Here is a 14386-nt window from a genome sequence, read left to right as displayed (position 1 = left end):
ATCAAGCATACTTGTGAAATATGAACATTTTTCATTTATTAACCAGTTGTAATGAAAACAAAAGCCACCCCTTGGACAAATAAACAATAAGCCTATTGGGAAACAAAAGTGAAAGTTTTAGGTGTTAAGAATTGTGTAATAGTTCTTCATTGTTGTCTGTGATCTTCAGTTCTTATATATGTTGGTTTAAGACCATTTGAACAATCTGCATGGTAACTCCAAACAATTAAGATGCTTAAATTGTGGAGTGTATGTATTGCTTCAATAGACTGCTTATGATTAAAATTAAACTTATTAACAGTTTGACTATCAAGACAGCATTCCTAATATGATTTTTTAAAAATCTGATTATGTGTGTCTTATTGGCAATTGGCATTAACCTAAATATGTAGCCATTGGAGATTAGTTACATGTTTTTAGTACATTCATATAATGGTATTCTGTTTCACTCTTTTAATGATGGTGTTGTTGAAGAATATTTTATGACATGGAAAATATGTTATGGCATACTATTGAGTGAAAATGTAGGCTACATAGCAGCTTTTAGGGTATTATTACATATTATAAGAAGAAAATTCTATACATGCAAAGTTAAAAAAGAAAGATGAAAAAAGGCTATACAATAAAATGTTGATAGCATATGTGATTACATTTGATAGCATTATTGTAAATTTTTGTTTTTTGTATTCTTCAAATGTTCTAAAAGTGTATTACTCCTATATTTTGAAGAGAAATAAATGAAACCTCATTAGAAAAAATTAGCATCTGAATATAGGAATGCAAGCAATATTATTAGTTTATACTCTAATAATATTTGTGGCACAACATTAACATGCTATAATTAGCAAAACAATTGTTTACTTTGTAGTTGAAACATGTAGGTAAAAGGTAATGATTAGAAATCTGTGAATAAAAAGATAAAGTTCTGTATGATGGTTTTCTCGGTAAGGTTGTTTTACTGGCTTCAGCAAACATCTGTTTTGTTTCAAAGATACTCATATGATACTTAAATGCAACAAGATATGTACAGTACCGGTGAAATTCTACCTTTTAGGTGTAATAAAGCAGGTTTAAAGTAGTATATAGTGATAGGAAATTGAGAAGATAAGATTAGATCAAATCAACAAAGACTTAGTTAGAATAAAAGAATTGGATGACTTCTTTTTGGAAAATGGCCAGGATACTAGAGAGGAGGTGATTAAACTCTTAGGAAAATATATAATTATCCTTGTTGTTAAGACAGTAGATTTACATTTCATGTCAATTTTCAACAACAGTTGTGTTTTCAGGGACCACTATTGGATATGGATTCAGTATTTATCCACAAGAATGAGCACCTCCATATTTAGAATCCTAGTCCTCAATTACACCATAAAGCTATAAAATCCCAAAGCCTCAATTTAACTTTTGAAATGAGAAGTCATTTTTCTGTAAGTTACAAGAGAGATACATTAATATGCTATGAAATAAATAACATAAAACTTCCAATATGATATATAATAATACAACTTAATGAATTATTTGTTATTGCTGTTATTATTATTTTCATTCATGATAGACTTGGATACTCTTTTTACAAAGTTAGTATAACATTAAATATTTAGGTCTGCTTTTTATTTGTTGACCGAGAAAATAAGCTCTAAATAGGAAACTCTAATAGAATTTCAAGATGTTTTTCAAATCAACATAATATTTCGCAATGAGCTGATTAAAGTAACTGTTACAATCTGGTTAAAATATTCAGAATAAACAAAGCAGCAGGTGGGACTAAACATAATGAATTTACAAAATGAGACATAAATCCCAACATATACCTTAATCTTCTAAATATTTCTTGAAAGGTTTTTTGTAAATCAATGAAAAACCAAAAATAGTAAACAGTTTGGTAAAACACATCTGCAGAATTAAACATAATGTAAATTACTTACAAAATAGTCAATTTGTATTCAAATTGTAAGCCTATGGAGTGTCATTCAGCTGTGCAGATGTTAACTATGATCCCAACTTAAGAGAATTTTAATTCAGGATAAGAATAGTATATTCCTGGTTCTAGATATATCAGGAAGAAACCAAAAGACAGCAAAATTCTATTGCAATTTATAAATATAATCCATCTTTATGTTTTTCAGTATACTTTGAGTGTGTTAACAAACTTGTATTATATATTTTTCTATGCTTTCTTATCAGAGTTAAGAGAAGCAAAATCCTTTTGAACATTTTGGACATAAAATAAAAAAGATCTAAACATCTAAATTCCATACAGAACTACAGATGCTTACACTTTAGAATTATTTTCTTGTTCTTACTCCCAAAATCAAAGTAGATCTTCAAACCAACAAAACAAAACTTATATATTGATAGCTTTCTCCAGCTAGAACCAAATTAGTAAGAATAACTTTATCACCTTTCAGCAGCACCTCATCATCTGTTGTCGAGGTAAGATCCAGGGAGCCATGGCTGTGTTTGGCCTCATAGTGACTGAACACCTCCATCTCCTCATGTATAAAGTAGGATAATAATGGTAACTGATCTAATAATGTGTTTCTGAAAATTTAAATTAGTGAGAATATATAAAATACTTAGAACAGTACCTTTATAGCACATAATACTATATAAATGTTGGCTGTTGTTCTTATTTTTTATTCTATTAGGAGCTGGAGATTGAAAAAAAGAGCCATGTTTCCCACTTACTGAAAATAAGTCAGAAATATGTAACACTATAACACAATAATAACATAATATGTATTATACTGTACCATAGATAATGATGGAAGTATTCTAAAGGTAGAGAGTCTTGATCAAAAATTTCTGATCTACCTGCTCTGATGGAAAGAAATCTCTATCAATTTGAAGGACGAGGTTCTAGTTTTGAATACAGCACCTAGTTAAAGGAGAGTTTTGAGGAAAGCCAGTTCCTTTAGGCTTCAGGTTTCTCATTTATGAAAAGTTCATCTTGCAGGTTGCTTCTAATTGGAACATTATATACTTTAAACTAAGATTCCAACCACTTTGCTCCCAAATAATTTGACCCAAGTCAGTAGTGCTTACTTAGTGAGAACCTTGCTTTCCAAGTCACTGAAGTCCACTAAGACATCAACACCATGTATGACATTCCCTATTAGCTCTCTGTTAGTTAATGTGGATAAATGACCAAACTATATATATTGGGTAAAATACACTTTAGAAATATAGAAATAGGTTTATTAAAGAAGCTTTTTTTTCAAAAGATTAATTAACAATGAAATAAGACTCATTCATTCACTCATTCAACAAACATTTGACTCTGCCTATGAGGTTCGAAGCACTATTTTGGATACTGGGAATATAAGAGTAAATAAAATAGTCGAGAATCCCTGACCTCATATAACATTCTAGGAGGAATGGAGCAGTCAATACAAATAAATAAGAAAATATGTAGCATATTATGTCAGGATAGGTGCTATGGAGAAAAACAATACAAAACACAGAAAAACAAATCATGAAAAAGGTATGAAAGTATTGTGTAAAGATGTAATTTTAAAGCTGGTAGCCAGAAAAGGCTCCCCTGAGGTTTGATTTTATTAAAATCTGAGAAAAAAAAGAGCGTTAAGTTTGCAGATTTATGGAAGTGAGTATTTCAGCAAAATTTCTGAAGCAGGGGAATGCCTGATACAATTCTAGGAAGAGCATAGAGGTCCCTGGGGTGGGGCAAAGTGGACCAGTGTAGGAGGGAAGAGATGCTGTCAGGGAAGGTTGGGAAACCAGCTCATGTGAGGCTGGTAGACTTCTGGAAAGAGTGAGCTTTCACCCTAAGTGAGAGTGGGGGGTTTTGAGCAGAGAAGAGACAGAGTCTGACTCAGGTTCTGACAGAACCTCTCTGGCTGCTCCAGGAAGTATGGCCTACAAGTGCAGTTGCTTGTGTCCAGTCGTTTTCAGTAAGGAATTCTGCATTCCTCATTTCAAGACAAGTAAGTTTTTCCCCAAGGAAGTACCATATGAAGTTTAGTCAAGGAAAGCTGAAGATCTTATTCTGCAGGTGGGAACATTGGCTATATTACACAGCAGTAGCAAGGCATAGAATAAGCAGTGTTTTCCAAAAAGATAGAGCTCTGCAGACAGTCTTAGGGATGGGAAGGGGGAGGGTCCTGACTCAGCATGCTTATTTGCATATTAAAGACTTTGGCAAATCCTTAAATGCATTGACTCCAGTCTCGCCAGCCTATCCTATTTGGAATTCTTTTGTTTGTTTGTTTTTCTCCCCCTTGTTCTTTGGTTCAAAACAATCTGGTTCGAATATTAGATCCATAGTTTCTGGATCTCTGAACTTTGAGTTAATGGTTTACTCTTTCAACCTCATCTCCAAATAAAGATAATAATGCTCACATGACCATGGTGAGAATTAGATCAGATAATGTTTGTAAAGGGCCCCAAACATCTCCCTCAATCAGTGCTACCTCCCAATGTCCTCTCCTTTATCTCCAAAAATGAATCTTAAAACTACAGGGGTAAATTCTAGTGAGACCCAGTTGATAACAGTTAAAGTCCTAGGTCCTACCAAAAGGACTCAGCAATATAGCATCTAGTCTGAGAACATCTACAACGTCCCCAAGATGATAAAAGGCAAACACAGTCACAGCGATTTCACAGCAAAGCAGAGTGTATCACAGGTTATAGTTTTAAATGAGCCCTGGAGGTCATTCTGAGGCTGGACAGCATGATTAGGTGAGGCCCATGGAGCCCTATCCCACCCTTTTCTGAATTGAAAACATTGGCCCAGGTGACAACACCTTAAGTCCTAAGTAAGTGAAGACAGATAACCCAGGAAACCTCTCCTCTCTCTGGTTCCTGGTTTAGGACCATTATTACCTGTTCTAAAGGGCACAGAAGCAAACAAACAAAAGTCATGGTATTAAAATGTGCCCTGTGTAAGAATTTTATTGTCGTTAACAACCATTTGATCAATAAATATGAGAGATGCCCTCACAAAAAAAAAAAAAGGACAGACTTCCAATGGTAAAATAAATAAGTAACCGGGATGTAATGTATAGCATAAGGAATATAGTCAAGATATTGTAACAGCTTGGTAGGGTGATAGCTGGAACCTAGAATTATGTATATAAATGTTTTATCACTGTGTTGTACACTTGAAACTAATGTAATGTAATACTGTGCGTCAACTACCCTTCAATAAAAAATAATTATCTAAAAAAAAAAAAAATGTGCCCTGTGTATATTTGAAAGAAAGTATCATGGTAAATTTTATTCTCTTTTGTGAACAGGAATGAAGTTACACGTATTTTAAAATCCTGCCAAGCATTTTTTCTTTTTTTGTTTCAAACTACTCTAATCCTAAATCATCTGTCTCCCTTGAACTTCTATTGCATGTGAAGCTATACCCCACCAAGTGTGATTTATTACATGTTACTTCTTGCTGTCACATATGACAACTAGAATCCATTAAGCAACAACAGCGTTCCTCATTTAAACAAAACCAAGGCTTCCCCTTGGTAACTACTATATGCAGTTTAGTAAGGAAAACTGAAGTTCTTAAATATCAGGAGTATGGGACTGAGATATTACTAGAGTAGCAGCATGGTGTTGAGTGAGCAATGTTTACTAGAAACATGGCTTCTTGAAACGCAGATGTTCCAACAAATGTGAGTTTATTCTTCCTTTATTAGGGTTACTTTAGTTTCCATTTTGAATGGACTTCTCATATCCAAACTTAGAAAAATACTCAAATATTAAATTATTCAAATATTCAATCTAGTTTTTCAACTTTGATACCAAAGATTGCACAGATTATTCAGCATTGTTGCATAAAAATTGCCAACCTAGTTTTTGCACCCTGAGAGGTGGTGTCTAGGAATACATAGTACAGCCTTAGTGTGTGCTGTATGTTTCACACTGCTTCTCACCAGATCTTATAGAATTTGTGCTGCATCCTGGGGAGGTCTGATTCTAAGGCTTCTTCCTAAGATGGGAAAGAGAAAAGTGGTCTGGTTTGTATTTCCCTCAGGAGTTCCCCTCTGCTCCCTCTGATGTGGGTAAGTGGTATCTGGAATCCCTGGAGAGAACCTGGGAGTTTTGTTATTTCCTGAGTTCTTGTAACTACTAATGTGAAAGACAAAACCAGATCAGACCAACCCAAAAGACATTACTGCTTTAAAACTGTGACTGCCAAAGAAGCATCTATTCATAGGGCTACTAGAAATTACTACTTTCAGATTTCCTCAAAATTCTCAAGGAGACATTTTAGGGACCCTGAATTTCATAAGCTCCAAGTAAGATCCACCTTCTCCAAATGGAATTTTAGAACCCATGACTCATTCAGATCATAGTGATCAAAATAGAGTTTCTGAGTGCAAATGAAAACAAAAAACACTGTCTCCTTACCTTACTCTTTGTCTCCCAACCAATCTGGAATAAGACAGGGTGCTATGCACATGCCGAAGTGCCCAAACCTGATGTATGTAGGTGCTGTATTCTTGTGTATACACTCACACTGGCACACATATACACATTGAACATTTCATGCATTCTTCTAGTAATTTAATATTTATCAGGGATAAAAATGGAAAGGTGACAAGTTGCTGTGATTCATCTATTTCCAGGAATACACTGAGCTGCCATTTAACCCCAAGTACACTATGTTTTTACCTCTTCAGATAGGTTCCATTCTGAGCTTGTGTAGATCCCTATAGGAAGAGCTCTGAGGTTCTGGTGCTGAGTTTCTATTTGCATCTTGCCCCTAAAGAGTGCTATACGGTTCCTTGCACATAGCTGATATGTACTAAGTGCTAGTTTGCATGGGTAAAAGTGAGTGAGTGAAGGGAAGTAGTTGCAGAAATTCTCAGGTACATTGAGTTTCACTTGTTACAGATCTCTAATACCTTCTGAATATAAATTATTGTCTTCAGATGCCATCTTTACTGATGTAATTGACATAAAAGTACACCGTGGATAAGGCAGGGGAAGAAGCAAGGATCAGCACATATGAGTTGATGATGATGGCCCTCATCTGGAGCTGGCCAAAAGTTAGCCTCTTGATGAATCTTATTGCTGACTCTGCTAGGTAATATCATCTCTACGAGTAAGAGGGAGGTGTTTTTGGGGTGGAGGAATGTTGCTAACTTGAGAAATAAAGGGATAAATAAGAATGAATATGGTTTCCATTCAATGACAGTGAGAAATGACAAATGTTTAAGGAGGTTTTGAGAAATCTTAGCCAACTTCTAGAGACCAGGAGTTCCACTTGGGAGAAGCAGTGCAGTAGGAATCCTTACACATACTCCACTTTTTATTTAAAAGTAAACATCCTAATATCCTTTACTACATGGACATTCAAAATAATCTTTTTCAAATGCACTCACATGACATGAGGATTTGAAGGATTTTCTCCCCCTCTCTTTCTCTTTCTCAAGTACTATGCTTTAGTTCATTTATTTTCTATTACTACGTAGGCTTATCTTAAAAGCATATTTTATCCTAAGAAAAAAGATATATATTATGTGTTTCTCACTAAACATCCTTTCACAAAGACCAAATCGATGTGTGTTTTTCAGCATTTACTGCACATTCTTGTTTTTATTGCTGGAAAGATTTTGGTTAGAGTCTTTGAATTCTTATCTCCAGCCTGTTTACTGAATTTTCAGTCAGCTTTCTCAGGATTAAACTATCTTTCACTTTCAGAGATAGTTGCTGTTAAACAGAGTTTCTTTCTACAAAAGGCTGCTCCAAGGTCACTGGTTGTACCAGCAGCAAACCAAATGAACATATGATTTGCTTTTGAAGCTTCAGCTTTCATTAGGCAATGTACGTGCTCACGTTAAAAAGAAAGAAAAGCACAACATTGTACAGAATAGAGCAAATCCATACTCACCCCTGATCTAACACATATTTCTCCTCCAGAGATAACCACTGAAAGCAGGTTTTGCTATATATCCTGATAGGTATCAAATTATAATTTTGAAGTTATTGTAATAACTTTGTAAGTAAGTATTTATTAGGAAGGGGATTGTTCTACAAACCAGTATCTACCATTTATTGGGCACTCAACACACAGTGTTTTGCATCCAGTGTCTTATTTAATTGACAGAAAGAATTAATAAATGAATGCAAGAATGCCTGTCAGATGTGTCAGGTTTGTTTTGCCTTGGGTATGATTTATTCGTATTTGTTAATCTCAAGAGTCCCTATTTTTCAGAAGAGAAAACAGATTTGGCATGGTAGCAGAGTTAAGAACTGGTAGGTTGGGATTTCAGGGTGGGTGTGTCAAAGCCCACACCCTCTGGTTTTGAAATGCTCAATGGTTTCTCTTATAACCTCATTATAAACCGCAAACTCTGGGGTAGTCAAGAATGTTTTTTGCATTTGTCCCTCTTCCTTAATTACTTCCCCATTGTTAACATTTTAATTCCCGGAGTCAGTGAAGTCGAAGGAGAGGCTCTTCCTTAAATATAAGGAAAAGATCCCACGGTCCAGGCCTGCTCCAGTTGGATTAAATAGCTTTCATACATTACCTTCAACAACTGCAATTTAAAAGAAAGTGATTTTTTTTTAAAAGAGTGCCTATTTATTGATGTATATAGTCATCTGTCTACTTCCTGTCTTAAAGGCTTGTTTGCCCAAATTTGTATTTATTTATTTATTTTTAATGGGAACGGGGAAGAATGAGGGTAGAGTTGTTTGAGAGTTTATTCCAACTTCTCTAAGCGGTAAGGAAGAGGTTAAAGCTGGACCAGGAGGATTTTTGAAGTCTTTGGCTGGGAGGTTCCATTTGGAGAAAGGTGCAGGGGAGCTAGGGGGGCGAGAGCTGCAAGGCAAGTTCCCATTCGCTTGGATTTCTGATCTCGAGCAGTTTGATTCTCACCTGAGGGCGCAGTCGGGCACCCCTGACTTGTGGATGGAAATATTAAGGAGCTGACCTTGCCAGACCAGCGTGTGGAGAGTGTAGAGTGAAGCATGGAAAGGACCGCGCGGCCCCTTTAAGTATTCACCGGCCTGGGAGGAGAGGGAGGAAACTGGGAGTCGCGCGGACGTTGGGGGAAACCCACAAGCAATTGAGCCTGAGAAGAGGCTGCGTGAGAGCGGAAACTTCAGACGTTGCAGACCCCAGAGGAGCTGGGTGAGCCGCGGCGGCCGTCGCTCCCGTCCGCGGCAGCATCCTCCGCGCCCCTCTCCGCCGTCCCGGGGAGCTGCCTGTCTGCAGCAAGCACGAGCCAGAGCTGCGGGCAGCCACCCTCAAGAAGTTTGGGCTCCAGTGTCCCAGCCACGAAGAGTTCGGGGTGTCTTGCGTGCGCCCCTGCGGGCGAGGGGTCGGGGGAGATGGTGAGCGCCGTGCGGGGCTGGGGGCGCCGGGGAGGCGTGCGTGTGTCTGCGGAACTGCCGCTGTGCCCCGTCCCCTCCGCATCTCCCAAGTGATGGGAACAAGGGCCCGCCCAGGGAACCGCTGCCGCCGCACCGCCCCCTCGCTCGCCGCCGGCGCGTGGAGTCACCCAGGCACACCCCCGGCACCCTGTGCCTATCCTCCCGAGCTCCCGCTACTGCATCGGCTGCCTCTGCCGCCGCCGTGGGCGGCCCTCTGTTGACTGGGCTCGCCTGGAGACGGAGAAGCGCTTCTTGGCTCTCCGCAGCCCGTTCTCACACCCCAACTTCGCGGCCGCCGCGCCTGCCCTCGTCGCGCGCTCGGGCACTCTGTGTGGGGGAGCACGCCGGGAGGCTCGGCAAGACCGCGGAGGCAGGAAACCGCACAACTGTTCTGCTTCGGCTCTTTGTTGTTCGCTTTGGATGGTCCTTGGAAGTGGCCGAGCCTCCTCGCAAGCCCTGGAACCAGAGAAGGCAAACCTTGAAATTCTTAGTTTGAGAAGGGCTTTGAGATACTGACAAGCGTCCGGAAAGGTCGACAAGTAATTGCTTTGAAAACTGGCGGACTGACCCACGTTGCTTATATTAAGCCTTTGTGTGTGTGGCTTCATAAATTTGGGCACCCCATTTCTACTCCCTCCTCTTGGCATGAGACTGTATGCAGGATCCACCCGAGGACAATGATCGCGGAGCCTGCTCACTTTTACCTCTTTGGATTAATATGTCTCTGCTCAGGTAATCCTGCGTCTTCTCTCTTCGTCCTTCATCCCCCTTGCACGCCCCCTCTCCCTTTTCACAATCAAACGCCGTACTGCACTTCGGCGACCTCTCCCTTCTAAGGGCGGATGGGCTCGATGCCTGCAGGAGTTTTAGGCGAACAGGTTCTTGGTTCGCACTTTGGATTGTCCTTGTCCCCTCATCCCTCAAGACCCCCCTACCCCCACCCCACCTCACCCCAAGCCACATCGCAGACCTCGGCCTTTTGCCAAGTTCAGGGCACTCCCGTCTGAGCTGCAGGGTAGGAGGGGGCAGCCGCAGGCGGTGAGCTTGGGCCCTCAGGATGAGCCAAATGAGTTTCATCCCTCGGCCGCTGCTTCGCGGAGGGAGATGTGCTCTGAGAACTGGGGGCCCAGAGACCCGCCAGGATTCCTGAACCTGTTCTCCAATTCGCCCCTCCTTTTCCGAGCACAAGGGGTTATTAGTAGTTGTTTTATGTAACCGAAGTCTGTAATTAAATTAGATTCTGAAGAAACTTTAGGAAATAACTCCTTACGGTAGGATATAAACTAGCCACTCTGCCTGGCTGGGTTAGAAGGAAAAGAGGCAGTTAGTTGCAAGTATCTGAAAGGGAACAGTTAGTTGCCTGGGAATTTTCATTGGCAAGGGAAAACAAGGCTGAATTTAGAATTTGGGGGAATAATTAAATAGTGCTGAAACTCTCCATATGAAGTGTTGGAAGGATGCTGCAATGGGATCCTGCTGCTGTAAGAGTACAAACACTGTATCCACCCTTAAATACAGTGTTCTTACACTCCCTAAGAAACTTTTACTACGAGTGAACAGAACCACGACTCAACTTTTCTTTCTTTCCTTTTGGTAGATTCTGGTTTCAATCAAGGATCCAATTTCAAGCCTTAAAACACACGCGCGCGCGCGCGCGCACACACACACACACACATGGACCTCGGAATTTTTTTATAGTCGCACACTGAGCTTCGAGTTGCATCAGGGCCTATAGGCTAGAGTTATTCAATTTGCATGATTATGAGACAGTTTTGAAAGGTTGGTTTGAGCTTTCTGTGGTCCATGACTGTGGTTATATTTGACAAAGGATTTTACTTAAGTTAATGAAATATAAAATAGAAAAAGAGAAACTCACATCAGCTAAATGATAGCCAACAAACAACAAACCCTAGAAGACTGTTAGTCCACTAGATATACTTTCTGACTGAAGGGGATCTAGGCAACTACACGACAAAATTTATTAAATTGTTACTTTGAAGAAAACAGAAAAAAACAAAGTTTTCTTATATGTCACGGTGGTTGGATGGATAGATTAAATTAACTCTTTGGAGCCACCTCTTCTTACTTCCAGCCTCCCCTTTCTGTAATGTAGTTTTTTTTCCAAGTTAGCAGATCTAAATGATTGAACAGTAGTCCCCTACCCCCACTTCCAGCCTTGGATACAAATCAAAAACATTAAGATCTGATCTATTTGTCTCTCTTTGCTGTGTCTCTCCCTAGTTTAATTTACAGCTTCAGATACCTTTGAGATTTTTGTTGATTCACCTTCTTGGTTAAAGTTTATTCACGTGTGTAAAGTGAAGTGTCAGTATGATAAATGACTGGAGGGGCAGATTACTGAAGATAGGGGGATTAATGGTCATTAGTCACTGTTTGCGCTGAGTTTGTATATGTTGGGACATTTTATCATGGCTGTAGATTAAAGATAGGGTCACACTAATAGGGTATCACTGAAAGCTGGTTGAGTCAGGGAGCAAATTCTGTCTTCACTTGGAGAAATATCTGCGGGGGAGGGTGTAAGGTCCTCTCAGATTTAATAATTTTATGAGTGGCTAGTATCCAAGGTTTGTAATTTAAATAGATAAAAGGCATTTATAATCTTGAAGCTAAACTGATTTCTGGCTTTGTTTTTCTAATTTGATTTTCCATATAAGCCACTGATGTTTGATAAACATATGTTTTTCTTAATAGGTGTGCTTATCTGATTTATTTGTCAGGTTGCAGGTCAGAGGTGTCTTTGTGAAGTGTTCTTTCATATTTAACATGAAGTTCTGTATCATTCCTGTGATAACTTTAACTCCTGCTGTGAATCTGAACTTGGGAGGCCAAATTATTGGGCTGCTGGGATGATTTCATGGCCGGGTGCTGTCCTAAAGCCACACTATTGATTTGAGTAAAACATCACATAACTCAGATCAGTAACTAGAGTTGGGTGTGGTCAGGACACCTGGACAGCGAATGAATGAAGTTCTTGAAAGATTGTGTTTCATATTTTGCCTCAAGACTAAAATCACAGTCTATATCACTTGTTAATGGAGTGTATTTAGGAGAAACATGGTGAGCTTAAATAAATCAAAGTGTACTGAGGGGGTTAAGTACCTTCAACAAGATTTAACCTGTAAAAGCATCTATTGGTTGTCGGTTCTTCTTTTCTTCTTTCTTTTTTTAAAACTTGGCTGCCAACTTCACAAAGTCCTATGGTTTTCTTCAGATTATAAACTCCATTTTGATGTATGCCATACTTAACCTCAAATATTATGCTTGAGAGTATGTGTTTGCTTTTTTGAACTTTTTATTTATTAACCTAATGCCAATGTTTTTATTCTAGGAAAATATATTATACTACTAATAATTAATATATAACTGTTTTTTATTAATATATAACTGTTTATTCTGGAAAAATATCATTTTGGAAAAAAAAAGCTCTCTAGAAATTAATTTTTTTAGGGTGAATTTGTTCAGTGGTGAGTTTATGTGTGTTCTTTTCTATGGATAGCTAGGCTTTTGGTGAGGGGAGCAGATGGGACAGCACTGCAAACAAAAATCTGTGTGATCTCTCAGGAACTGACTTGAAACATTCTTTATAAACTCTCCCCAATTCCTCTTGGTAAAACCTGCTTTTAAGTGAAAAAGTGAATTTCAGTTCAAACTTAGATCTAATTTCAAATGAAGTAGAAATCCACTAGTTCTTTCCTTCCTTCCTTCCCTCTCCCTCCCTCCCTTTCTCTTTTCTCTCTCTCTTTCTCTCTTTCTTTCTTATTCTCTCTCTGTCTGTCTCTGTCTCTGTCTCTCTCTTTTTTTTGTTGGGGGGAGATCTTTGGGAAGTAGGATTTTTTTAGGTAAGTTTCACTATGTGAACCACTTATCTGGGTCCCTGGTCTGTCTTTGTCTGTCTAGGAATCCTTTCCTCTCTTTTCCTCTCCCCCACCCTCCCAGATTCTTTGGTAATTCCAATAATTTCTTACTAGTTTCTTCATAAACTTTTTGGTGTTTAAATATACTTGTCTGAATACTGTGGCACCTATTCAAATAATCTTATATCTTGATAATGGCCCTTTAACGCATTATTATCATGGTTTAATGCCTTAGAACAGAAAGTTTACTTGAAATTTTCCCTTAGCTTCACCATAGCAAATGAAATATTCTTGTGTGTGTTAAAGTGGTGCAAAACGCTAAATTCTGAATCTACAATGATGTTTGTTTTACACTGAGTAGATATCTATAAGTAAAAATACTGGGCAACCAGAGTAAGACTGTCAACCTAAGTAAGGAAACTTAGAATAACAGCTTGCCAGTGAAGATCATGAATAGTTGAGTCTCCGTGTGTCATCTTCTGTGTTAATAAAAACATGCAAAGGTATTATGTTAATTTTGGGCACTTCTAAAAATGTTTATTTGTTAGAATAAAAGCATAACTGCCTTGCAAGCTGACTGCTTATGGCAAAATATAAGGAAATCAAAGTCGTTACTCAGATTAAAACCAGGAATAAGGTAATCTGTAGAATAAATTAAGAAATTTTGTATAAGAAAGGAAGAAAAAAAGTGAAGCCAGAATCAGGAGTCTAGGAAAGTATTGTAGAAACAGATCCAAAATTCAACTAGTTAAAATATAGGAGGAGGTGGTGTAGAAGTAGACACAACAGCCAAATCTCAGTGAACTTTCTGATCACACAGAGCATGGAAAGCAAATCCAAAAACTGGGTTTCTGAAAATCTGATGTCACTGTGCATACTCCATATGTAACGACAATTATATAAGGCTGTTATACAAGCTAATTTGCATTTTTAAAACAAAAAAGCATTATGAAACATGTTTAAATATTTCATGAATTCATAGCTTTTTTAAAGCTACTTTTAATAAGACTTTAGAATATTGACTACTTATATAGCGGAGTGTAAAACCAAGTAGTTACCTTCCATATCATCTCTTCCTTTTTGCTTAGAGGAGACCAGTAAAGTGGAAGAAAGAAATAATTTCAAAAAGGAGGTTGAGTTAAAATTCTGGGGTACCATAAGAA

The 14386-nt window shown here is 38.4% G+C and overlaps 1 protein-coding gene across 8 annotated transcripts in view; it reads left to right on the top strand.

Annotated features, from left to right (window-relative positions):
- ROBO1 (roundabout guidance receptor 1) overlaps window positions 1–14386 on the top strand; it is a 1078818-nt gene that overhangs the window by 655951 nt on the left and 408481 nt on the right. The window contains exon 1 of one of the 8 annotated variants that reach the window (XM_036881500.2): window positions 8900–10080. The exons of the other annotated variants lie outside the window; for them this stretch is intronic. Within the exon in view, the coding sequence (XP_036737395.2) occupies window positions 10026–10080 (55 nt within the window). The 5' untranslated portion in view covers window positions 8900–10025. Of the gene's footprint in view, window positions 1–8899; window positions 10081–14386 lie in introns of those variants that run through there. 8 annotated transcript variants of the gene reach the window in all.

This window comes from Manis pentadactyla, chromosome 1 (assembly GCF_030020395.1).
Source record: "Manis pentadactyla isolate mManPen7 chromosome 1, mManPen7.hap1, whole genome shotgun sequence".
NCBI classification, from domain to species: Eukaryota; Metazoa; Chordata; class Mammalia; order Pholidota; family Manidae; genus Manis; species Manis pentadactyla.
Note: the sequence above shows the minus strand (reverse complement) of the source record. Positions and strands in the feature narration are given on the sequence as shown.